At 45.5% G+C, this 25,297-nt stretch overlaps 2 protein-coding genes across 2 annotated transcripts in view; one reads left to right on the top strand and one right to left on the bottom strand.

Moving 5' to 3' along the window:
• Nucleotides 1-12,824, bottom strand: part of ECPAS (Ecm29 proteasome adaptor and scaffold) — a gene marked incomplete at both ends in the record, with an annotated part of 56,282 nt that extends 43,458 nt beyond the window's left edge. The window contains 3 exons of the mRNA XM_079548421.1: nucleotides 301-417; nucleotides 3,371-3,501; nucleotides 12,788-12,824. Of these exons, the coding sequence (XP_079404547.1) occupies nucleotides 301-417; nucleotides 3,371-3,501; nucleotides 12,788-12,824 (285 nt within the window). The remainder of the gene's footprint in view (nucleotides 1-300; nucleotides 418-3,370; nucleotides 3,502-12,787) is intronic.
• Nucleotides 12,825-13,713: 889 nt separating this feature from the next.
• On the top strand, nucleotides 13,714-20,924 carry DNAJC25 (DnaJ heat shock protein family (Hsp40) member C25; the record flags this gene model as incomplete). Its single annotated transcript, XM_079548739.1, has 4 exons — nucleotides 13,714-14,007; nucleotides 15,157-15,309; nucleotides 17,787-18,257; nucleotides 20,802-20,924. 4 exons carry the CDS (start codon nucleotides 13,714-13,716, stop codon nucleotides 20,922-20,924), a joined length of 1,041 nt encoding a protein of 346 aa, XP_079404865.1.
• Between the last annotated feature and the right edge of the window lie 4,373 nt (nucleotides 20,925-25,297).

The following is a 25,297-nucleotide window of genomic DNA, read 5'->3' as shown; positions in this document are numbered from 1 at the left end:
GATTGGCAGTAATTTGCAGAATGGGGCTGCTGCAACAAGCAGGCTCTGTACAACAGAAGCAACGACAACGGTTTGTGAAAGATCAAGAGTAATTTTAACAAAATCAGCACCTTAGCTGTTTCATAAAACCAAGTTTTAACCCTACCAGGCTATATAGTTTAAAAAAATGCTTAAGAGGTCAATATCCTTTCAATAACATACTTGCTAGGAGAACAGACAGAACTAAATGCAAAAGCTTTAAGGCATATTCTGCTTATTTCAAGCAAACCAGCAGCTGTTATTGGAAGAACAGATACTTACAGTGACAAAAGACACTGCAGAAGGATCTTGATACTGAACTAGCAATGTCTCAACAGGAAGCTGGATTTTTGGGCGACTTTTTATTCGCTTATTCAGATGAACCAGCAGCTCCATGACCTGAGAGGAAGAAAAAAAAAAAAAGAAAGAAATGAAAGAACCCCCGCTGTTCATCCACCTGCACTGCCTGGGTGGAAACTAGAAGAATGGAGATTGAAGAGCTTGGAAAGAAGGGGGCTGGAGGAAGGTGTTTTCACTTTGAATTAATTCTCACTGTCTTACTCCATTATTAACAGAAAATAAATTAAGTTCATCTCCCACAAGTCTTGTCAATTCTGCCTGTGTTGGTAACTGGTTAGCAATCTCTGTGTCATCATCCTCACCCACAAGTTGTTTCACCTTGTTTTCCTGCTGCGGAGGAGTAAGAGTGACTGGGTGGGCAATCAGCCCAGGTCACCCCACTACATAAACAAAGTGCCCTGAAGTAGGGTGAAGGCAAGTCCTGAAACTCTTTATTGGTCTATACTTCAGCAGCATACTGGCAACAGACTGATGTTATTTTTTACTCATTTATTAATTGAAGGAAAGCTACATTTTCAAAACAATTAAAACACTGTAAGATTTCAAACCACAGTTAAGTTGCATGTGGATTTTTAAAATAACTTAATCTCCTTTCATGACAAGGTTGCCTATCTAGTGATCAAGGGAAGCCAGTAGACATGATCCTTCTTGGATTTCAAAGCTGCCTCTCACATCCTTCTGCACAAGATATCCAGCAAAGCACTAGAAAAAAAAATAAATCACAGTAATGATGGGAGACAGCTCAAGCTCAAATGGTTACATCAGTAGTCAGGGCCCCAAGCTGCTGTAATTCAAGGAGTGTATTAATTTTGGGTGACACTGCAATAACTGCAAGAGAGTTACAACACAGTACCTCAGTTTTGCCACTTTGTCTATAGTCAGTAGCTTGGTGAACAAAGACTGTCCTTCTCCTTCCTTTCTACTCTATCTACTTTTTAAGCCTTAACTTTCCAATGGTATGAGCACTCGCAGCAAATATTAATTCCATTGCCTTAACCTGTTTTTGAGGCTAGAGTTCAACAACAGGTACATTTTTGCTGATGTGCAGAAGTCATAAGCCTTTCTCTCTGCTCTAGGCAGGGGGATGGTGGAACTAGAAAATCATTAAGGCACATTCAGACATAAATCACTCTGTGATCCTATGAAAAATATACTATAAAAATATTCTAAGAAATTTCATTAGCTAATTGAGTGCCTTTCTTCATAGTTTCAAGAGCACATGATTACTACATATTTATAAGGACCCTCCCTCCGAGTCTGAATACATCCATTAGCACAGTGGAATGGCATCACGTCTATCAAACCCCCTCTCATGCTATCACTGTCAGGTCCATGTTTTATGCAGAACCTTTTAATTGCTTGGACCTCTTATATTCAGCTGCCTTTCTGGTCAAATCCTCCTGGCAGAACAGCAAACACAAGCAGGTGTTCCACTGTCAGAATCCATGTCTCATCACTCATGCCTTTAACATGAAGTTTAACAACACTTCCACACAATCACAAGAGGAGCATCTCCACTGTGAAGAAAGGCTGAGTGAACTGGGTCTGTTCAGCCTTGAGAAAAGAAGGCTGAGAGGGGACCTGATCCAGGTCTATAGATATCTGAGGTATGGGGGGCAGAATGGCGAGGCCGGACTCTTTTCAGTGGTGAGTGGAGACAGGACAAGGGGAAACGGCCGGAAACTGCAGCATAGGAAGTTCTGCACCAATGTGTGCAAGAACTTCTTTACAGTGAGGTGACGGAGCACTGGAACAGGCTGCCCAGGGAGGTGGCGGAGTCTCCTGCTCTGGAGATGTTCAAGACCTGCCTGGATGCCGACCTGTGCGACCTGCTGGGAGCCTGCTTTGGCAGGGGGGCTGGACTCGATGATCTCTGGAGATCCCTTCAACCCCTACAATTCTGTGATTCTTTTTCTCACAATTACTCCTCCCTAAATCACCTAGGTCCATCCTTTTCCCCACCTTTGGCTCCTCCATTGAACACCACAAAGTTAGGCTTCAGCAATCCCAGAATGCTCTTCCTCTGCATCTCCTTGTGTGCTCTACCCCTGGGCAGTAATACCTCATTTTAAATAGTGCTTTGACGTTGGCCCATTTTGGTAGGCTTTGTCTCTTGACAGCAAAGTTGAGATTCTCTTATGGCAGCCATGAGAATGATCTGCACAGTGTCCCTTATTCTGAGTCCATAATTTGGGTTTCCACCTGCCAATGTATCTCTGTGCTCATGGACAACACAGCTCCACAAGCTGAAAGACTAATGACTGCCACAATGTGTCTGCAATTAGGCGGGACAAAGTGTCACACAGGTTCCTCCCTTTTCTATTGCGCTCCAGAGCTGTTTCATGGATGTGGAGATGAGTTTTTATTATATAAGCTAATGCAGGGAACTGAATTCCTTAGGTACATATTCAATCCTAACTACAAAATATTTGTTCTCTCTAATTCACATCCAAGTAGGAGAGGGCCAAACCATTTTGCACGTAATACTGAATGTGTATCTGAATGAACTCTGAAACAAAGCAGTCTTCTGTATTAGGGAAATGAATTCCTTCAGACAGACATTAATTCAGACCTTCAAAATTATTTGGTTTTTGCTTCTACTCCTGCTGTCAAATACTGAAAAACATCAATGAGGTATTTTGCACAGAGAAGGGGGCTTGCTCCACATGCAATCTGAGCCAGGTTGGATGTACAACACCTCTATCCTGGAAGCTGTGGCAGATGACTCTGAGGGAATAAGTCTCTGTTTCAGGTTAACTCACAGTAAGCTGGCTTCAAGCAGAAGCAAATACAGTCTGCATGTGCAAAAATCACACATAAACAAAACACCTTGTTTACGCAGGCAATGACTATCTTCTTCCTCCCTATCAGGCTCACAGTAGCATTTCCTGAAAGAGTAAATCTCTTCACAAAAAGCACCAAAGAGTATTTTAGTGCCATTTCCTTCTGCCTGATGAGAACAATGTACCGGTAGAGTAGACTGCATCCTTACCTTTTTACGAACTCCTTCCTGAGTACTGGACAGCTTGAGGAGAACAGGGGGTAGGAATTTGGAAATAATATTCTGCAACTGCTCGTCTGTTTCTGCATGGCCGAGACGCAAAAACACACGTTCAAGTTGGTCTGCAGTTTAAAAAAAATAAGATAGGAAAAATAAATCAACAAGATTCAAAACTGCAGCAACATGATTTTTTTTTCTTCCTGAACATCCCTTAGTAGGCTCATAAGAGATGCTACGCACAAATACCTTTGTCTCAGCAACACTAAGAACAGACCCACCTTTTATTTTTAACACTAACTAACTGAGTAAACCAGCCCAATGATTCTCTGTACTCTTCTCCACAAGTACGTACAAAGGACTCCTATTACAGACAGAAGCAGTTAAAATCTCCATGATATTGCTTTATATTTTGTTTCAAGTAAAAACCAAAACATGTCCAAAGGTGGTATGAAAGGTTGTCATCTCTAATTCACCTTTTGCACTTCTTGCTTTCACAGCAAAGCTGTGTGGCTGTAGAGCTGCTAACTTCTGGAAGTATGCTGTGATCTGCATTCAGACCATGACATCCCATATCTCTACTAAATAATAACAGAACACAAAAGATTTAGCAGCCAGTTCTTATTCTTCTTCTTGTTAAATTTATGGTTCTTGTCATGCCTGGGGACCTCATTGTTGTAGATGCTGTGCAAACAGAACAAAACAACCACATAGAGCAGCACCCAACACAGATTACAGCTAGTGCCACAGCAATAAAAAAAAGTCCAGGCAAAGCACGTGATATAAGCTTTGGGACAAGTCACACCACAGCAGCAGTGAATTAACTAACAGGCTGTAGACTTAAGAAGCATGAACAACAAGTTATAAGCGAAAAGGTCCTCGAAAAGCTGAAGACTGCTGATCAAAATTTAATATCAGAGGGAGAATTCATAGGACATCTTGACACAGATCCACCCATTCTGTCCATAACCAATTTTTTTTTTTTTTTAAGCCACACAGATTCAGAATATCTCTAAAAAGCTGTACAAACGTTGTTTCAATTAGCTGCTGACTTGTTACAATTTTTTAGTTTCCCCTCCTTGTCCCCCCCCAAAAAAAAGACAATATTGCCATCAGAAGGAAAAAGGCTGCAACTACAAAACACAGATATGTTGCTGCAACTTAAAACACTACTATCCTACTATCACTCTGTGAAGCTGCTGGAGTTTTGTAACAAAACTCAAATAGCAGGTCTCCTAACCAAAACAAACAAGGAAAATAACAAGAAAATTAAATTCCACAAGCAGGAAGAAGTTGCAAATCCTTCAAGACCGAGAGAAAAAAAAAACAACAGAAAACATCCATTTTCTCATTGAGATAGCAAAAGGCCATTTCAAGAAAACGGATGAGACCAAGTTCTTCTGTCAGCAGCTCACATACATGGGCTGAGAACCATCTGCCTTTGTATAGAGGATGGAGGAGCTAATGTTGAAGGCATCTGCAGCTGGCCTGACAGCTATACCTGCAGCAAAGCCAGACCTCCCCAGCACTCCGCTGCTCTGACAGCCAGGCTGGGTGCTGGCACACAGCACTGGGAGCCTCCCTGCAGGCAGCAAGGAAATGTCTGATGTGTTAAGGGACTAAAGGCCTTAGTGCACCCTGCAGGAGGAAACTGCTTCCCTAACGACTAACCTGGAATGATCTGGCAGAAGCCAAGATTAGAGGGTGACAAGGAAAACTCTCCTTCAGAGGAAAACGATCACTGGGAAGGCTAAGAGGTAAAAGAGAAAGTGTGTCTGCAGGGAATAGGTAAAAGACTGGGTAAATATACACTACTAAATGTGAGTGAACATAAAGGACGCTCAAATACAAAAGCTCTGGTCAGGAAGTCCCCCATGATGTAGCTGCAGAACAGCTTCACTATCATATATATATTTTTTTAATCTGTCCTATCCATGCGGTGACTCCTTATAGCGCCATCCCTCCTCTGCCAGCTGCAGATTAAACACCTCCAACATATCACCTCCAACATTTTATTTTCTGCTCAGTAAGTGACAAGCAGCTGAAAAGAGAAATGTGAAATTTTAGCATCAGGGAAATTATAAGCCAAAACTCTGCAGCGCTCACAATGCAGACTTGCAAGTTGATCTCATTTCAGACAGATTTCACAGAACATTTAGGCTGTCAGCTAGTCAACAATCTTAAGATATTTATCTCTTTTTATTTTTAAATCCCAAATCCCTTTTCACCTTCCTTTTTGTGTTGTATTTTACTACTTGAAATACCTCCTGCCTCCAGGATGTCTAACGACCCAAAGAGTGCTCAGAGGCTGCCTGGGACATCCTATGCATCCTTAAGCACTGGAATAGGCTCCCCAGGGAGGTGATTAAACACAACCATCCCTGAATGTGTTTAAAAACCATTTGAATGCGGTGGTCAGGGACATGATTTAGCAGACAGTTGTTAGAGTAGTGTGGTTAGGTTGTGGTTGGACTCGATGATCTTTAAGGTCTTTTCCAAACTGAGTGATTCTATGATTCTATGCAGAAGAAACAGCTCAAGCAATCAGTGGAATCATCAGATTTTTTTCCCCTTGGAACTAGGACTCCAGGACACCACTACAAATCCACTGTTTTCATGGCAGCTGACTCAGGAACCTCCCCAGCACTACATTCCCTCACAAGGGAAGAGATCATGCTCAACTGTAATGAAACACAAGTGAAGTTGTTTCCCCAAGCCATTTGCTTGAGCCACCAGGCCATTGGCATCTTCCAAAAGGCACAGAAGTACTGAACTACCATGAACCAGCTCTGAGTCCTGAGGCCATGAAGGCCAATGATATCCAGGGATTTAGAAGGATTTAGAAGCAGCACAAAGGAAGTTCTCCTCCACCTCCGTTCTGCCCTGGTGTGGCCACATCTGGAGTACTGCATCCAGTTCTGGGCTCACCAGTTGAAGAACAGGGAACTGCTGGAGGGAGTTTTGTCATCCTGGTGGATGACAGGTTGGCCATGAGCCAGCAGTGTGCCCTTGTAGCCAAAAAGGCCAATGGCTTACCGGGGTGCATTAAAAAGAGCGTGGCCAGCAGGTCAAGGGAGGTGATCCTCCCCCTCTACTCTGCCCTGGTGAGGCCTCATCTGGAGCACTGCGTCCAGTTCTGGGCTCCCCAGTACAAAAAAGACAAGGATCTCTTGGAAAGAGTCCAGCGGAGGGCCACAAAGATGGTAAAGGGCCTGGAGCATCTCTCCTATGAGGAAAGGCTGAGTGAACTGGGTCTGTTCAGCCTTGGGAAGAGAAGACTGAGAGGGGACCTGATTCAGGTCTATAAATATCTGAGGTGTGGGGGGCAGAATGGCGAGGCCAGACTGTTTTCAGTGGTGAGTGGAGACAGGACAAGGGGAAACGGCTGGAAACTGCAGCACAGGAAGTTCCGCACAAACATGCGCAAGAACTTCTTTACAGTGAGGGTGACGGAGCACTGGAACAGGCTGCCCAGGGAGGTGGTGGAGTCTCCTTCTCTGGAGATGTTCAAGACCTGCCTGGATGCCGACCTGTGCGACCTGCTGTAGGGAACCTGCTTTGGCAGGGGGGTTGGACTCGATGATCTCTGGAGGTCCCTTCCAACCCCTACAATTCTGTGATTCTGTGTGTCCAGTGGAGGGCTGCAAAGACTATCAGGGAGCTGGACCATCCTTTACAAGAGGAAAAGCTGAGAAACCTGGGCTGTTCAGCCTGGAGAAGAGAAGGTTGAGAGGGGAGCCCATCACTGCCACTAAATATCTAAAATGGTGGGTGTCAAGAGGCTGGGGCCAGGCTCTTTTTGGTGGTGCCCAGTGACATGACAAGACGCAATGGGCACAAACATAAGAAGTTCCTTCTGAACACGAGGAAGAACTTCTATACAGTGATGGTGACAGAGCACTGGCATAGGCTGCCCAGAGGGGCTGTGGATTCTTCAGCTCTAGAGATATTCACAGACATACCCAGATGTCATCTTTGCAAACTGCAGAGAATCTGTGTTAGCAGGAGGCTGAACCAAGGGATCTCCACTGGTCTTTTCCAACTCCTATGATCCTGTGATTCCTATGACTCGTGTGAACTACAAGCATTTACACAATTTCCAGCTTCTCATATCATTCAGTTGGTACAAGGAGCAACCAGAACTGCAGTAACAAAACAGAAGAAGTTGGATAGGAGGAAAGTGAGGAGCAGAAAGAAAAAAAAAAAGCTACCCCGCTGCTTATCCTCTCCATGAAACAAGTTTATTACTTTTCTCACTCTCTTCATTCTCTTCCATCTAGCTGATTAAGCCCTAACACTACAATCACATTTACTTGCCCCAGATGCTGGGATGGCCAGACCATTCAGGGAACCTGGCTGCAGGTAGGAAACGAAGGAGTTTGTGAGCCTGCAAGCAAGTCACACTCCTGTGCTCCATTGCAAGCTGTATCCATAGCAGCAGCACAGGAAAACGAAGAAGGATCATGCCCATAGAGCTATAAATCTCATACACATCAACCATTCAATTCCCAGCTTTCATTCTACTGAGCAAGCCCACCTCTCAGGCTGTTGGTGCTGACAGCAGAGCAGAAGTTCTAGTGAACAAATGGCTCCAAGAGGGATGAGGCAGGGGGAAGACAGCAGATGGAGTTGGACTGCAGCCTACCTATCATAGACCTGTCCAGGGTTATGGCCCCCATCAAGTACTGTAAATCTGCAGGGTTGCAGTTTCCAGAAGGGAGACCACGTGGCTTTACTGCAATAAAAATAATTAAAGCAAGGAGGTCTAACTTGCTTTGCTACATAGCACAGAAGAAAAGATGGCACAATAACACTTTGACTAACCTAAAGCAATTAAAATTTACTGCTGCAGCAATCTTACTGCAATTTGACAGTAACAGCGCTACATTTCACATCAGAGAACCTCTAGCAACTCAGCCTTCACCACTGCTATCCCAAACCATGCACAGAATGCAGTTCATCTGACACTCTTCCTGCAATTTCTCCTTTCACAAGTTAATTCGAATGGTTAACAAAGATAATCTGCAAGCTGTTAGAAGCAGTGAAAGGAGCAAGTAGCGAAGACGACATTTGATAAAGTAGAGCAATAACCCCATCTAAGAAGTTGGTATTTCAGCTGCCTGGGATTGTGCAATGGCATCTCCTTCCTAAACGTCACATTAAGTTCTCATCTCAAAGTCAGGATGGCAGTACTACCTTGCAATTCACTGCCACCTCTAACATCACTAGTATTAGCTAATTATTATACCTGTATAAATTACTTGCATTGTCAACCCACCACGAATCTGCTGAATATAATGATGGGGGAAGAACTCACTGCCGGAAACCACAGATCAACTAATAACAGACCAGCGAATTAAAAAAAAACAACCAAAAAAACCCAACACAAAATGCTGAGAAAGCTGAAAATGAAAGAGAGAAAGAAGCACGCATCAGTGGAAACACAACTAGAAACCCCAGTGCCCAGACATGCCAGGCTCTAAATAAATCACTCCAAGAACAAGCTTGCACTTCAGCACCTTCATGCCAATGGAAAAGACTAGAGCATGCACAGTCCACTGTGATCTTTGGAAGGAAAAATCCAAATAAGATTAATTCATTACTGTCATTCTGCGCAGCTCCGACTCCATTGTTTTTGGAATATTCTTTCAAGTTTCTCTTTAGATACGTACATGAAAGATAGCAGATGTTTCTTTAAAGAAAGATGATCACCACATTGCCCACAGTCTGGCTATGGTGGTGGTGCCAACCGTGGTCCTGGTCAGACTCGCCCACCGCATTAGCAAGCACTTGAGAAATCATGCCTAGTTAAATAGGAAGTCTTCAAAACATTACGCATGCCACAGCTATGACAATGACCTTTCACTAAGGATTAAAATAAACAGCAAAGAATGAACTAACTGCATAAGTAGAAAGATGAATAACAGAGTTTTATTTTTAAAGCTCATACCATTAAGTTCATGCAAAATTTGTAATAGCTATTCATGTATTTTGGCATAGTCACAACTTATTTCCTAAAGGCTCTGCAGTATTTTCACAAAGCATTCAATTTTTTATGAGGCTTTTCTTGAAAAAAACATGTCTCCAAAAGGAAGAACACAAGGATGATTTAACAATAGGCACTGCGTAGGAAGAGACCTTCTCTTTCACCATATGCAGGAAACAAAGTGGCAGGACAACAAGATGAATCTTTGTATTTTGGCTTCCAGCAGCAGCGTCCAATTTGCTCCCACTGACACAGCGTACTTGGAATTTGAAATCCTCAAGTTACCATGGCAATGCAGTTACCTATTCATGAGAAAATGTGTGTTTTACTTTTTTTTTTTTTTTTTTTTTTTTTTTTTTTTTTTTTTTTTTTTTTTTTTTTTGCTTCCTCCAGTCTCCATTTAAAATTACAAAAAAGAATACAAGATTTGGTGCTTAAGACCACACCTCTTGCAAAAACCAAATGACTCCAACTTGTGTGCTATAAGCTTCCAAGACCCTGTGACACTGGCTGTAGCATGGTCAGCAGTATCACTTGGCCTTCTTCAGAACTAATCCTGCAGTCAACAGCCCACAACCTGTTCACTGAGACAACATGCCCCTTCTTCCAGTCTGCTCTATGGTAGCTTGCCAAACAGAATGACAGAAAGACATGGAAAGGATAAAGCAAATAAATAAATAGTTCAGTGTTTTCTACACTTTAAAAGAAAGTAAACAAACACCTTTGGTTTTTTTTTCCCAGCTAAAATCACACATGTGAATTCTTCGGATGCTTGGTCTTGCTAAGAGAGCTGGCCTATCAATTCTGCATTGCCAAGACATCATCTTGCTGAGCTCAGCTCCACTTCTTGCGCCCAGGCCCTCCTTCCTGTCCTCACAAAGACAATCTTATCTCTTTCAAGTATTCATAGGCAGTATGTGCAGCAGGTTGGCCATCTCAGCAACATGTACTGGTGCAACTGAGGATCAAACAAGATACCCTCTCCTTTTCATGAAAACAGACTCCAGAAACTACCAAGACTAGGACATGACTTGGTATTTAACTATCCTAGGAACAATTTAACTAGAAACCTAGGAGAAAGTCCTCGTTTGTCTGCAAAACGAAGAAGAGTAGAAAACCAAAGTTCTGTGCATAAAACAGTAAATTATCTTCATGTTCCTGGAAAAGTCTGTTTGACATATTAGTGGGACTGCTGCAATAAAGCACTTCCTGAAGCATGTCTCAGTACAGCAAACAAAAAGCCTCAGTTACTCAGGCACCACAGAACCAACACTTCATTGGAGTCCCCAGCATCTTCCCCAGAGGGAACACAGGGGTGACTCTGCCTGGATGGCACACAGGCTTAGGGACAAACATCTGCTTCTGCAAAAGCTCCAACATCTTTCAGTCTCTCCAGAGAAAAGTAATTGTTTCTGTGCTATTCTGCATGCAGAAGGATCGAGTTAGGGAATCAAATTGGTTCTTGCCCACTGTGCCACTGCTAGAAAAGATGTCAAGTTCTTGTTGAAACGGTATTAGACTCTGGGAGAAAATACACCCTGTACAATTATAGCAGCAAACAGTGAGTCAGGATTTGCTGCATGCTATTCCTGGCTCTACCAGTAACCCATTATGCACCCAAAGGCAAACCACTTATGGGAGCATTTGTAGAATTGGGCTACATTGTGTTGTTCTAAAGGCTTTGACTGGAAAGCAGCGGGAATGCATTGGGAGGATTATATCCTTTATTCCATCCTGCCCTTCCATATTATAGAATTTTTATTTTTATTTATTTATTTTTTTTTAAATGGAAGACTGCATTCCAAATTCCACATATCTGCAATGTGCCAGGCTCAGGCCTCCCATCCAATTGACTGGCGATTACTCAAAATGAAATGCTCACTCTTACATCTGAACTTTTGCAGTTTCAGGATCAGTTAAATGGCTTTGCACTGATTTTTAACCTTCACTCTGATGCTGCTCTCAATAAACTTGACCTCTCAAACAGGCAGTACCCACCTATGTAACCTAAGCAAAGAACTTCGTGTTTTACTGGTGCTACAGAACTAAATACATATAAAAGGAAAACTGATTCTCAAATCTAAAACTAGTAATAATTACACCTCTTATTTTGGGACGTACCGTCATTCTAAAAAGAAACAGATTTCTTTCCCCTTATGCTAGTGTTATACTCTTTAAGTGCATCAAAAGAGGGGATGGTTCAGTTTCCCACTCCTCCTATGCCTTGAGGATAAAAGTTAATGGAGAAAGAGGAATTTAAGTAAGATGACAGTGGCAGATGAGGTACCAGGGAAAAACCAACAAACCAACCAAAAAAAACCAACACTCTTTCTCCACTGGACCAAACACAGTTTCTCACAAGGCTTAGAATTCAGTGAAATTTGCTCTGTTCTGAGGATGCAGCAGAGCAGCAACGACAACACCAGGCAGTTTTTGACACAAGTCTCGCTCTGAAGACATTCAGAGCAGTTCAACACAAAGGACTGTGGAGAAGCTGATCCGCAGCTCAGGACCGGTTTGCAGGATCAGCTCTGGGGCTGGGGAAGATAGAAACGCTGCACGGACAGAACCGGCAGAGCTGCGGGAAGGAACCGCACCGACTGCTGCGCCAAGCGGCGGAGGGGCCTCCTGGAGGACAGCAGCAGCCAGGACTGCCGCGATCACGGCTTCTCCCAGTTGTCAATGGAATAAATAGCCTGGCATTCGTGCCCTCCAACACAAGGCTCGGCGTAACCCGAAGACCCGCACCCCGCCACGAGGCCCTGCGTTACATAAAGCACATCCCCGGCGCTCCGTGTGCCACCCAGCCCCACTCCTGAGCAGAACAAAGAGCGGTTGAAAGGTCACGCAACGGGCCGGACCACGAGCCCCCGGCGGGGTCACGCCTCAAACGGGTCTGGGCGGGGCCGCGAGGAGAGAGGCTCCGCCGCCCGCACCGACCCGGAGCGCTTTCCTCCACAGGAAAGCACCTCCACAGAAGCGAGCTGAGAGAACGAAAACCACCACGAGAAAAATCGCATCGGCATAAACAGCACCGATACGCCGCCAGACCTATCGTTCCAGAGCAATCTTTCGCTCAGCTGAGTCACACGCTGCCCATTAATTAATCCTAACCGGGAAGAGCTCTACGTATCGCGGGGAAGGCAGGGAAACAGGACTCAGCGGAGAGGAGCAGGGCGCTTCCCGCGGACACGGTGCCGCTGAGCGCCGTCCCCACCCCGAGCCCCTCAGCCTCCCCCGCAGCCGCTCCCCGAGCGGCGCAGCCCCGCAAGGTCACACACGCCGCGGGGCAGGCCAGGCCGGGCCGCCGTCCCGGACTACATTTCCCAGCCGGCCGCACGGCCTTCCTCCCCAGCCCCCGATCCCCGCAGCCCCGGCAGCGCGGTGACCGCGCGCGGCCGGGCCCGCAGCCCGCCGCCACTCACTGAGCTCGTCCTGCGCGGCCGCGGCGGCCGCAGCCATGTTGCCGGCCGGGGAGCGAAGGCAAGCGAGAAGGCGGAGGGCGGGCTGGGAGACGCGCCGCGCTCAGCCCGGCCACCGCGAGGCCGCTCCCGCCCCTCTCTCTCCGCAGCTCCAGGCGGCACCGGGCCGCTCCCGCCTCCTCCCCCGCCCCGACGCAAGCACCACGAGGGACAGACGGACGGGCCCCGCGCCGCCCTCCCTTTATATTTAGAAAGAGCTGAGCCATCGCCCCGCCGCCCCGCCCGCTCCGCCATCACGCTGACCCGAGTCCAGGCTGCTCTCCATGCCGGCCCGCGCCCGTCTGCGCGCACCGCAGGGGCGGGGGAGGAAAGCGCTCCGGGGCGGCGCAGCCTCTCCTCCTGGCGGCTCTCCGCGGCCCCGCCCAGAGCCGGCGCGGCCCGTTGCCCCTCGTCCTTTTGACACCCGCCCTCCAGATATCTAGGAGCACTGCTGAGATCGCGCCTCGGTCTTCCCCAGGCCGAACAGCCCCGGCTCTCTCAGCCACTCCTCATCAGGGAGCCGCTCCTCATGCGGCCCCGCGCTCCCCCTCGGATGGGTGAACAAGCGGGATAAGCTGGAAGAAGTCGGGAAGAGCGCTGGGATTTGGCAAGGCACGGGGCGCGAGGAGCCTCCGAGACGGGGCGGCCGGCCGACGTGGCACGGGCAGGAGGAGCAGCCGTGCAAAAAACCCGTCTCGAGGGGCAGTGAGGCGCCTGCACGGCCGCGCAGAGCTGCGCGTGCCCCGGGCGGCGTCTACGGCGGCGGCAGCCCCCTGCCGGCGGCCGGGGCAGGGCGGGCTTTACGCCCCGCTCCCCGCCCTCTCCCGCCCCTCCCAGCCCGGCGGTAGCGCGCAGGCGCGGCGGCAGCGACGGCGGCGGGGCGCACCGAGATGGCGGCGGCCGGTGGCCGGCGTTGGCTGCTGTGCCTGTGCCTGTCGGCAGCACTGCTGCTGCCGCGCCCGGCGCGGGGCCTGATCGAGGGGCTGTACTGCGGGCGGCGCGTGTGCTACGAGGTGCTGGGCGTCGGCCGACAGGCCAGCAAGGCGGAGATCGCCCGCGCCTACCGGCAGCTGGCTCGTCAGTACCACCCCGACCGCTACCGCGGGGAGCCGGCCGCGGCGGGCGGCTCGCGGGCGGCGCACGAGAAGTTCCTGCTCATTGCCACCGCCTACGAGACCCTCAAGGTGAGAGAGCGGGACCGCCGCCGCGGCCGGAGCCGCTCCGGTAAGAGACAGCGCGGGGCCCGGGCGGGAGCGGGGCCCTCGGGCGGGCGGCGGCGGCCCCGCGCGCCCCGGCGGCGTCGTGCCGAGCGGCGCGGGCTGCCCGCAGCGCACGGGCGGCGGCGGCGCGGACTCCGCGTGTGTGGCGCTGACCCGCGGCCGCCCGAGCGGCTCCGCTCGCAGAGGTCGGACCTCGGGATGGGACGCGTCTGTGTAGTGCGGCGGATCGCGAGGAGTCGATCGGCTTGGCGTTCCTTTGTGTGGGCTCAGCCGAGGGAGGAAAACGCCGCCGGTGTTTTGCGATAGTCCGAGAGCGTGGGGGGAGGACGGGCTGCCCTTGGAAGCCCCTCTGAAGTTAGACTTCTTGTACAGCCGTATCTTTAAGCGAAAAAGCGTCGGTAAGCAGCAAATTGACAGCGTGTGAGACCTGTGAGCAAATCCAGGCAGGGTGAAAACGTGTGGGCTGGCCACGATGTGGCCAAAGAAATGGGAGTTGGAAACCTGCAAGTGCTTGAGGGTCCACGGGGAAAAGAAACTGGAACTTTTTGGAGTAGAAGAGGAACGCAGTTACGGCTGACAAAGTTAAATTTCTCGTCTCATTATTCTGTGGGTCAAAATGAGAAATAGCTCAAGAAAATGGGAACAATGAGGTTTTGAAACATCCTAACACCAGACAGATTCCTTGGCCCCATAAGCAAATCCTGTAAGATTTGAAAAACAGTCTTTTGCTATTTGGTTAGTCTGGAAATCTTTCTGTGAGCAATGTCTATCAGTTCCAGCTCCCTCAGTATCTGATTCAGAAAATAGGTTTGCTGATTATGTGAATTTCAGTTGCCTGTCTTTATTTCAGTATTGAATCAAGTCTTCTTATAATCTATACTATAGGTACTTAAGCCTGCATGTTTGTAAGCTGTGTGTGGGCTGATTTAGGGTAAGAACAAATTAATTTAATGTACAGGAAAATGATGAAAGAATTTCCTCAGTGCTTCATGGCTGTTCTTCTGCAGAATTCATAACAGTGCAGTCCTTCATGAGATGTAAAACACAATGGTAACAGAGTAAGTGAAAACAGCCATCTGAACCTACACATGCTTGTCATCTCTGATTCTACAGGATGAAGAAACACGTAAAGATTATGATTACATGTTGGATCATCCTGAAGAGTATTACAGACACTACTATCACTACTACAGCAGGAGATTGGCACCTAAAGTGGATGTCCGAATAGTGATTCTCGTTACGGTGTGTGCCATCTCTGTGTTTCAGGTAAGATCTCACTTTCATGTGGCAATGCTCTGTGAATTTCTGAAATGGAAGAGAATCATCTGCAGGTCTTGTAGCACGCCAGCCTTCAAACAGTGCCAGCAAGGAGGTTCTTCTGTGGCTGCTGTGGCAAACTTGCCCCTGGCATCTGTAACAAATCTGCAGTCAGGGTGTGCCAAGCGGATTTTGTGCACTTGGTAGCTTGGTCAAAGATGCACAGTGCAATTAGTGATTGGCTTATTTACACAGTGGAGTATTTTGTACAGACTAGTGCAGCTCTCCTAGAGAAGACACTTAGTTCTCCATGGCAGGCTGAGGACAGCCTGTTCCTGTGCACAGAGAGGGCTGGTGATGCAAGGTGGGCGTCAGGTTTTCAAGCTGTGTGAGGTTATTTTTTTTAACAGGCCACTTGCAGTCTAAATTCAAAACGCAGTTTAGATGACAATACAAAGTACCAGTAGTGTTGTTTGCTAACGTGTGTATTTTATACAGTAGTTTACTTTAAAGGGCAGATTAGTGAAGTTTCTTCACTAAGCGTGGTAGGTAGTTCCATGTTCAAGGAAACGGTCAGTGTTTTAGATGAGAAAACTTGTGCTTTTGCTGGCAATTACTTAACTGGAAGAAAGTATATAATTATTTTGTTTAGCATCCATTAGATTATTGATTCCAAACTTGCTTAAGGAAACTCCCAGAGTTGGTTTTTAGGAGATGAAAATGCAGGTTGGTCTGTGGTACGGATAACTCTCTTTTTAATTGGAAGGCAAAAAAGCCCAACAAAACATGTTGATCAGATTTTGAGAGTTTGAAATAACACGTTCTAGTGGCGTACTCAGCCAAATACGTAATTTTCCATCAGACTTACTTCTAATTACAGTTTTACATTTCACCTCTTATTTTGGCTATAAGTGGGAACACTTACTTTGCCTGTAGGTCACCTCCTAGATGATTAAATACAAGTTCACAATGAATTACAGAATCACAGAATCACCAAGGTTGGAAAAGACCTACAAGACCATCCAGTCCAACCATCCCCCTGTCACCAATAGTTCTCACTGAACCATATCCCTCAACACAAAATCCAAACGTTCCTTGAACACCTCCAGGGTCGGTGACTCCACCACCTCCCTGGGCAGCCCATTCCAGTGCCTGACCACTCTTTCAAAGAAGCAGTATTTCCTAACGTCCAGCCTGAATCTCCCCTGCCGTAGCTTGAAGCCATTCCCTCTGGTCCAATCACTAATGACACGAGAGAAGAGGCCGACCCCCAGCTCACTACAGCCTCCCTCCAGGTAGTTGTGGAGAGCAATAAGGTCTCCCCTGAGCCTCCTCTTCTCCAGACTGAACATTCCCAGCTCCCTCAGCCGCTCCCCATAAGCCCTGTGCTCCAGACCCCTCACCAGCTTTGTCGCCCTTCTCTGAACCCGCTCCATGGCCTCAATGTCTTCCTTGCAGAGAGGGACCCAAAACTGGACACAGTACTGGAGGTGCGGCCTCACCAGAGCTGAGTACAGGGGACAATCACTGCCCTGTTCCTGCTGGCAACGCTGTTCCTGATGCAAGCCAGGATGCCATTGGCCTTCTTGGCCACCCAGGCACACTGCTGGCTCCTGTTCAGCCAAGCATCAATCAACACCCCCAGGTCCATTTCCTCTACGCAGTCTTCCCAAGCCTGTTTTTGAATTAGCAAAACTAGCTGTTCTGAATTAGCAAACTGATTTGCTTTTCTCTTGCTTATTGGTGTTTCTGCTTCTTTTGTTAAGAATATAAAGAGTGTACCTGCCTGCTCTGTTGTTTTCACAAATGGGCATGCTGCTGTTAAAAAAAAAAAAGGCACAAAATGGCATGTTCATCTCAAACGTTATTTGTGTTGTTCTTTTTTCCCACTTGAAATTCAGAGGGTAGCTCAAGATTAGAGTGAGGTATTGAATCTTGTAAAGTCAATCCTGTCCAACTAACAAGACTGTCATGTAAGTAAGCTATGGTTAATTAACTATGTAAAGTGGGTAATAATTTTATAATGAAATGCTCATATGCCGGACTTCTGATCATGGCCACCACAGCCCAGTGCAAGCTTCATTTGAAGCAGTGGGAGATAACCATCTTCTCATGAGCAAACCCAGTGTGAGCAATGTCTTTCTTTACACTCTGCTTGACCTTCTTTGTCACTGTATATTTCTGTGTGATAAATATGCATCACACATACATACATGTTCTGTGCATATCACGCAGCAGTATGCATATTAGTTATGTCTGTTTCCCAGGTTCCTTGTCAGGTTTGGAGCAATAATTACAGGTTCTACAGAAGTTGTGCTGTTGCCTTTAGTTTTCACCGTCACTGTAATATAATTGTGGTTAAAGGTATACAGCAGCATATTTTATTCTGGCAAAGCTCCAAATAGAAATGTGTCCATATCAAAACATGGCTTCTATTGCCTTTTTTTTTTTGTTTTGTTTTGTTTTTTACTGTTCTTAAATTACAGTTCTTCAGCTGGTGGAGTAGTTACAATGAAGCTATCAACTATCTAGCTACAGTGCCAAAATACCGTATACAAGCTACTGAGATTGCCAAGCAACAAGGTTTACTCAACAAGACCAGAGAAAAAGGCAAGAACAGGAGGTCTAAAGAAGAAATTCGTGAAGAAGAGGAAGAAATCATCAAAGACATTATTAAAAATAAAATAGATATAAAAGGCGGTTATCAGAAGCCCAAGATATATGATATCCTTCTGTTTCAAATCCTTCTAGCTCCTTTCTACTTGTGCAAGTATGTAATTTGGTACTGTTGGTGGATTTATTGTTTCACTATTAAAGGCCAAGAATATGGTGTAGAAGAGAAGCTGTATATCATACGGAGATACATGAAAATGTCTCAGTCTCAGTTTGACAGCCTGGAAGATCATCAAAAAGAGACCTTTCTTGAGCGGCAGCTGTGGATACGAGAAAACTATGAGGTGAGTGGCCGGGGAGGAACAGATAATGTTAGTTAGGCACCGTTCCCAGAGTAAGAGCAGGTACCTTGCAAAGGTCTTTGGAACAGTGATGTGAGAAGCCCTGCTTCAGTTCTAGCTGTTGCTGTCTACATTTGAAATGGTTAGAGAAGCACTTGGTTTGTTTTCTTCATCATCTTATGTTCACTTGCTGATAGGCAGCAGCTCCTGGACATGCCCATTGATAAAAGAAGGGATTCACTTGCTTAGGCGTTGAATCCACCTGTGATAGTTAGCCAGTCTGTGAATACAAGGTTAATTGGATCTGATGACAGGCTGTCCTGTGACCATGTGACATAATAAAGTTCTTGCAGTACATTAAAGAGCATGGTTCTCCAAATAATAATAATTTTGTAATGAAGACTACCTGGATCACCTGAAACTCCTGTATTATTAGTCTCTTGAGCCATGAATTCCTAGCTTGTTTTTGATAACTATCCCTTTTATAACTATTCTTTTGCTTCCACTGAGTCTGAGGCTGTTCTTTCTGTGCTGTGTTCCAGCTTAACTAAAAATGGCATATGAAATATCACAAGGCACAACTGCTGCTTCTTTGCTGGGATAGCCAGTTACAAAACAGCAAATACATAATTTTTCTCAAGCTTTCTGTGAGAGCAATGAAAGAGCATGAGCCCCAGCATGTAATTTGTATTCCAGACAACTTGGGGTGCCAGGAGGTGGCAGACTGGCAAGCACTCTTATTGTTGTATTGAAGCTCATCTGGGGGCCATCTGGGTAGGAGACTTCCAGAAGTGAAACTGAGAAGGAGGATTTGTCCTGCCCAAAAGATGTTGCTGCAGCTTGCCTTCTCCAAAAAAAGATGGCAGAACTGCTTTTGCTTCTGATGAGAGGCACCATAGGGAATATCACCTTGAAAACAGTCAGAACTGGATTAGTTTAGAAACTTGACGAGAAAAATGCTAGAATTGATGCTAATATAAGGAGAGGAATAGCCATCAGATTAGCCATACATGTCGAATTAGATTAGGTTTTCTCGAAAACAATCTGAAAGCTTGAAGATCTAGTAATGTTAGTAGTCAAAGGAGATGTCCTAAGGAAAATGTAGGGTAGAATAGGTATTCTGTTGCAGAAGAAACTTTTCATGGTTTGAGTTGCTGCTTCTAACTGCTGTTTTGTTCACTGAGTGTAAAAGAGCTGTATTTATAAGAGGGAAGTCTCTTCAGCCCAAAGTCATCTGTGGTGGCCAGCAGGTGATTTTTAGTGAAGAATACAAGAAATTTGCACCCATGTAGCAGTATTTCCCCCTTGCAGTCTGCAACTTTAGAACTTCCTGAACAGGAAATGGTGCCTTTGTAGTTTACATCTTTAATTAGTTTTTCTTCAGTAAACACACCTAGCTATTCCTTGGTTGCATTAAAAAGTTCAGTGTTTGCATTGCTATCTGGTTGTGAGTTCAGCAGTATCTTCAGATAATAGATATATATATATATATATATATATATTAAGGCCCCAGACACCTGCTGGTTATATGGAGAATAAATTGTAGGGAGAAATAATCATTCCTCTTATGCTGCCAGTTCTTCTCTGTACCACTACTATAGACTTACTAAAAGACTCAGTCTTGTCTTTTCAAGGCTGAAAATAGCTTATATGTTACTTTTGTTATAGCAGCTGCCTGTCTGCATATTTAGTTTTTTCCAGTGTCCTTCTGGGAATGAGTGGGAATTCAGTATATTGGCACATTGTGGAGCTCAATAAAAACATGTTTTCTTCTGTTGCTTTCCTGGTAATTTTTAAAATCTGCATGATCACTGAACCTTGAGCTTGTGTATTTATACAGTCATCAGGAATATTTAAAAAAAAAAAAAAGGCTCTTTCAAAATCTTTGCTTACAGGTAGACTTCAGATTACATAAACATAGTATCTTGTTGAAATATAGTGCATGTATCTACGTGATCTGCTGTTCAACATACTGTTGCCTGTTTTAGATACATGACTGCTATTGAAATCTACAGATATCAACAATGACACTTTTTCTTGCCATATTTTATATACTTGTCATCCCTACCATCAATATTTACTACAGAGATTCTAACTTAAACTGAATTAGAAAAAAGAAGGTTTATTTCTGTCTAACTGAAGGTGAAAAATAAAATAAAAGTGAGAAGCTAAGCTGTGTTGAATGGTGCGTGTGCTGGACTGAGATTCAAACCAGTTCTTTACTGGCAAATTTCATTTTGTTGACTGCAGGGCATTTAGTTCTTTGGCAAAACAAGCAAACAGTGAAACTGTGCTAGCCATTACAGCACAGTCTTGCAACAAAGTAGTTCTGCTGTCAGCAGAAATCCAGAGCATCTCAACTACAGCTTCTAGGCTCCTTGCTGAAGGCTCGTACACCACATGTAGGTCGGGGTCTTTTGCTTGTCGCTTTTCAGCTTTCTTTGAAATCAAGGTGACGGAGGGTTGAAGTATTACTGTTTACACCTCTCTTCAGGTTCTCTTAAGATTTTTCTTCAGCTTTACTAAAAACTTCTGTCTGTCTTTCAGGTCTATAAACAAGAACAAGAGGAGGAGTTAAAGAAGAAGATGGCCTTGGATCCCCGATGGAAGAGGTATCGGAGGTGGATGAGAAATGAAGGACCTGGAAGACTGACTTTCATTGATGACTGAAAGTTGCTGAACACAGCGCGTGCTGATGTCGGCAGTGATCTGCAAAACTTTTTGCTACATCATTCAGAGTTTTATCTGCTGGTTTGGCAGTGATCTAAAACTCAGGAATTATTAAATGAGGCCGAAAAATAGTACAGGTTTACGGTTTTTATAAATCAGAATTATTAAACAGGCATAACTCAATGTGTGTATCTTACATGGGGATCTTAATGTGGAATTCATTATTTCAAATAATGTATTTCCTCTACATATTTCATTCTCATGATCAATGGAATCGCAATTTCAATCTTTCTGGAACTGTTTCTTGATCTGTCGTTGGAAGTCTCAGTTCTTGATTCTAAACCGAAGGGTTCATGCGAGTGAACACTGGAAATTGAAATTGTTGGTAAGGACTCTGAAGCAAGGGCCATTTCTTACTTTCCTCTTCTCTTCCACCTACTTTTCAACTTGCTTTTTAAAATGCCAAATTGTTTTTTGATGTAGACAAAATGGGGATTATACCAGACTACTTCTTTTGCTATTCCCTCTCCAATTGGAAATGAATTTTATTCTTTGTGGGAATAAATGATGCATGATTGATCACCGTTATGGTGCAAACCAGCCTTAATTCTTTGTTCTGCAGAGTGGTTCACGAAATAGCATACTTAAGTCACTTACGTTTGGTTTTTAATCTTGTACATTAGATTGTACCTACATGTTCAGAACAAGCGTACCAGTGAATACTAGTCAACTAAATGTGAAACTTCTTTCACCAAAGTATTGGTAAAGGGAAAATGACCCTTTGTTTAAAAGGGCAATCTTGATGCCTTATGTAAATAAAAGTTTATATAATATACATCCTGGATTTGTTTTAAATTTAAACCTGAAGTATTCTTTATCCATTCTGATTCTTCTGATCAGACATCAGCGTACTTAGAACACAACAGTTCCCTTTGCTTCCGTCTGTAACTGAAGCCAAGTCAGAGTTTCCACGTTTCCAGGTTATGATTTCCATATTTCTACTCGAAAACTTTACTGGGGAAAAAGTACTCAGGGTTTGCAGCCAGACTGGGCTGCTTCTGTCTCTTCTCATGTCTGTGAAGATCTGTATCTGTGCAGGTTGGTTCTGGGAGAAGGTCTCTTAAACTTGCCGCTGCTTCCAACACTTGTAATAGCTAGAAGTTTTGAAGTGCTTATAGACCAATTTTTGAAGTAAGACAGTTCTGATTCTGCCAAGATGAGCAACCAATCATAGAATCATTTAATTTGAAAAAAAACCTAAGTTCTCCAAGCCCAACCATCAACCTGACCTACTGAGTTCCATAAGTAAGCCATTCTCCTCAGTGTTCACTTGTCAGTTCCACCACTTTCCTGTGTAGTCAGACTCTGAAGAAATTCTTTCAGATATCCAGAAAGATCTAAACCTCTCCTAGTGCAGCTTCAGGCCACTACCTTGCATCCTACTGCTTGTCACCTGAGAAAAGAGGCTGTCATCCACCTTGCTGCAGTCACATTCTCAGGTATCTGTAGAGAGAGAGGAGGTCTTCCTTCAGCCTCCTCCAGACTAAACAACCCACTCTTCATACATCTTCTTTTCCAGTCCCTTTACCACTTAGTTGCTTGCCTCAAGTGAGGGGCTCAAACAACACAGTATTCAAGATGTGGTCTCACCACAAGGAGGCAATCCCTTCCTTAGTCCTACTGGTGATGCTATTTCTGATTTAAGCCAAGATGCAATCAGCCATCTTGGCCACCTGGTTGCATTGCTAGCACATGTTCAGCTGAGCATCAGTCAGTATCCCAGGTCCTTTTCTTTTGGGCAGCTTTCCAGATACTCTGCCCCACACCTGTACCACTGTGTGGAGCTGTTGTGAGTCAGGTGCAGAGCCCAGCACTGAGCCTTGTTGGGTGTCACGTGGCTGGTCTCAGTCCATCAATCCAACCTATCCAATGCAGATTCCCCCTACCCTCCATCAGATCAACAGTCCAGTCCAATTTGCTGTCCTGTGCAAACTTCCTGAGGGTAGACTCAATCCCCTTGTCCAGACTGTTGATAAAAATGTTAAACAAAACTGTCCCCTACACTGAACCCTGGGGAACACCACTGGCGACTGGCCACCAGCTGGACTGAACTCCATGATCTCCAGTCATTCTCTATGATTCACTACGGCTCTTTGAGACCTGCCAGCCAGCCAGAACTTCACCCAGTGAACTGTGCACCTGTCCAAGCTGGGAGCAGCCAATTTCTCCACGAGGATGCTGTGGGAGATGAGATGGTGTCAGGTGCTTTACTGAAACCTAGGTAGATAGCATCCACAGCCCGTCCATCATCTGCTAAGTTGCGCCACCTTGTCATAGAAGGAGGTCAGGCAAGACCTGCCTTTCACTAAACCTATGCCAGCTATTTGCAATCACTTCATTGTCCCACATCCTTTGAGGAAGACCTTCACTTCTTGGTGCCTCTTCTGCTAATTTAGCTCTCAGTAGTTTTTGGAATGTTATCTCAGTTTTGTGTTTGAAATAACATATATCCAAAAATATGTCAGAAGCACTATCCTGAATGGCTAACTTCCATGTGCATTTCCAAAATTCAAAGGAAGTTTCTAGTTTTGTCCTTAATCTCTGCTGCCATATAGTGCTGCTGTAAACTTAATTCAGTCTATACTTAAAGGTCAAACCAAGTCTTAGGTTTGTTAAAGAAAACGTTCAGAATAAGTCATGCTTGTTCTCAGGAAATAACCTTATTGGCCTTGTAGTGACGTTCCAGAGACACCACAAAGATGTTTGTCAAGTTGGACACCTTCACAGCTTAGATGTAGTACTTCTTTTTCCACAACATATTCAGCCTCCTGCAAGAGTGGAGAAGAAAAAAAAAATTGTAGTTTCTGTGGCAAATACAAAGCAAAAATGAATACAAATGAGTTAAACGGTGCTGCTTACCCAGTAAGGTCAGGCAGCTATCTCTGCAAAAGAAGCCAGCAGTGTACCTCTATGTAGACACAATTTCACAGGCAAAGAGCTAACAGCTCAGCTGCTCTCACACTAGTTTCCACCCGTCGTACCATAGAAAAGTGTTTGTGTGATAAGATGGGTCACAGAAATAAGCAGGCAAGACCCAAATCACACATCTATCTTCCCCCTTTTTAGGTTAGTTCCGACCAAGATTAATTTTCTGACCTGATCCTGTAGCAATTAAAAGGTGCAATGGCAGGGCATTCCGAGGGAGGACAGAACCGTGTCTTTCAGCAGCAGTAGCACCTTGTTTTTGTAAAACGATGGCCCGAAATCAAGTGCAGAAGGGAAAATCAGCAGGTATTCTGCTTTGGGTGGAAAAGAGCCATTGCTCTTTTGTGGTCTTGATTCTGAATTTCTGATTTTCTCTACACATGAGCCCATTGAAAATACCTAGACAGAGGCATAAGCTCATGGGTTGCAGGCAGAGTTTGCTGGGCTGTGCCATTTACATTTCTGTGATAGAGGCCAGAAGAAACAATTGTCTGTCACAGAGCTGTCAGGTCGCAGTGACACCTTGTTAGCTGGGTCACTAATCACTTACAGCCTGAAGTCTTATTTTAGTTCTAAATACATGCATCTTAGTCACATATTTTAGGCCCTATTTTATCTTGAAATCGAGTCCACAAAGCAATATCATACACAGATTGAGAAAAGTGCAGTGATAGCACTGACAGTAGTGTTATTATGCCTTGTGAATCCAGCATAAGTGGACTTTGAAGGGAACTGCCTGCATGAACAGGAACTGACCATGCTGCGTAGGGTGAGGTCTTGTGAAACTGTGTGTCTAACAAGGGAACAGAACAGAACAGAATGGAATGGAACAGAACAGTTCTGTTGGAAGGGACCTTCAAAGAACATCAAGTCCAACTGCCTGAGCACTTCGGGGCTAACCCGATGCTACTGAGAGCATTCTCCAAATGCCCTTTGGCCACTGGTAGGTGTTGGGCAGTAACCGCCTCTCTTGTGTTTGACCACCCTCACAGTGAAGAAATTCAGAAATTTAGTGAGAACTGTTGGTGATAGGTGGATGTGGATGGCTGGACCGGATGATCTTGTAGGTCTTTTCCAACCTTGGTGTTTCTGTGATTCTGTGAAATGCTTCCTTATGTTCAGTCTGAACTCCCCAGCGCAGCTTCGCGCCGTTCCCACGTGTCCTGCTATCGGTTCTTAGGAAGAAGAGACCGGCACAACGGCATCTCGAAGGAAAAAAGTCGGAGTCGCGGATGGAAGGTGGAGATCCCCACCCGAGGATCGCTTAGCGGGGCGGAGCGGCGGCGGCCCCTCCCCCGGGCGGCTCCCGCGGTGCCGGCAGAGCCGAGCCGCACCGCACCGCACCGCACGGATCTCCTCCGCTCCATCCCGTTCCTGCCTGCCCCGTC

Source organism: Tetrao urogallus (genome assembly GCF_951394365.1).
Source record: "Tetrao urogallus genome assembly, chromosome: Z".
Classification (NCBI taxonomy): Eukaryota; Metazoa; Chordata; class Aves; order Galliformes; family Phasianidae; genus Tetrao; species Tetrao urogallus.
Note: the sequence above shows the minus strand (reverse complement) of the source record. Positions and strands in the feature narration are given on the sequence as shown.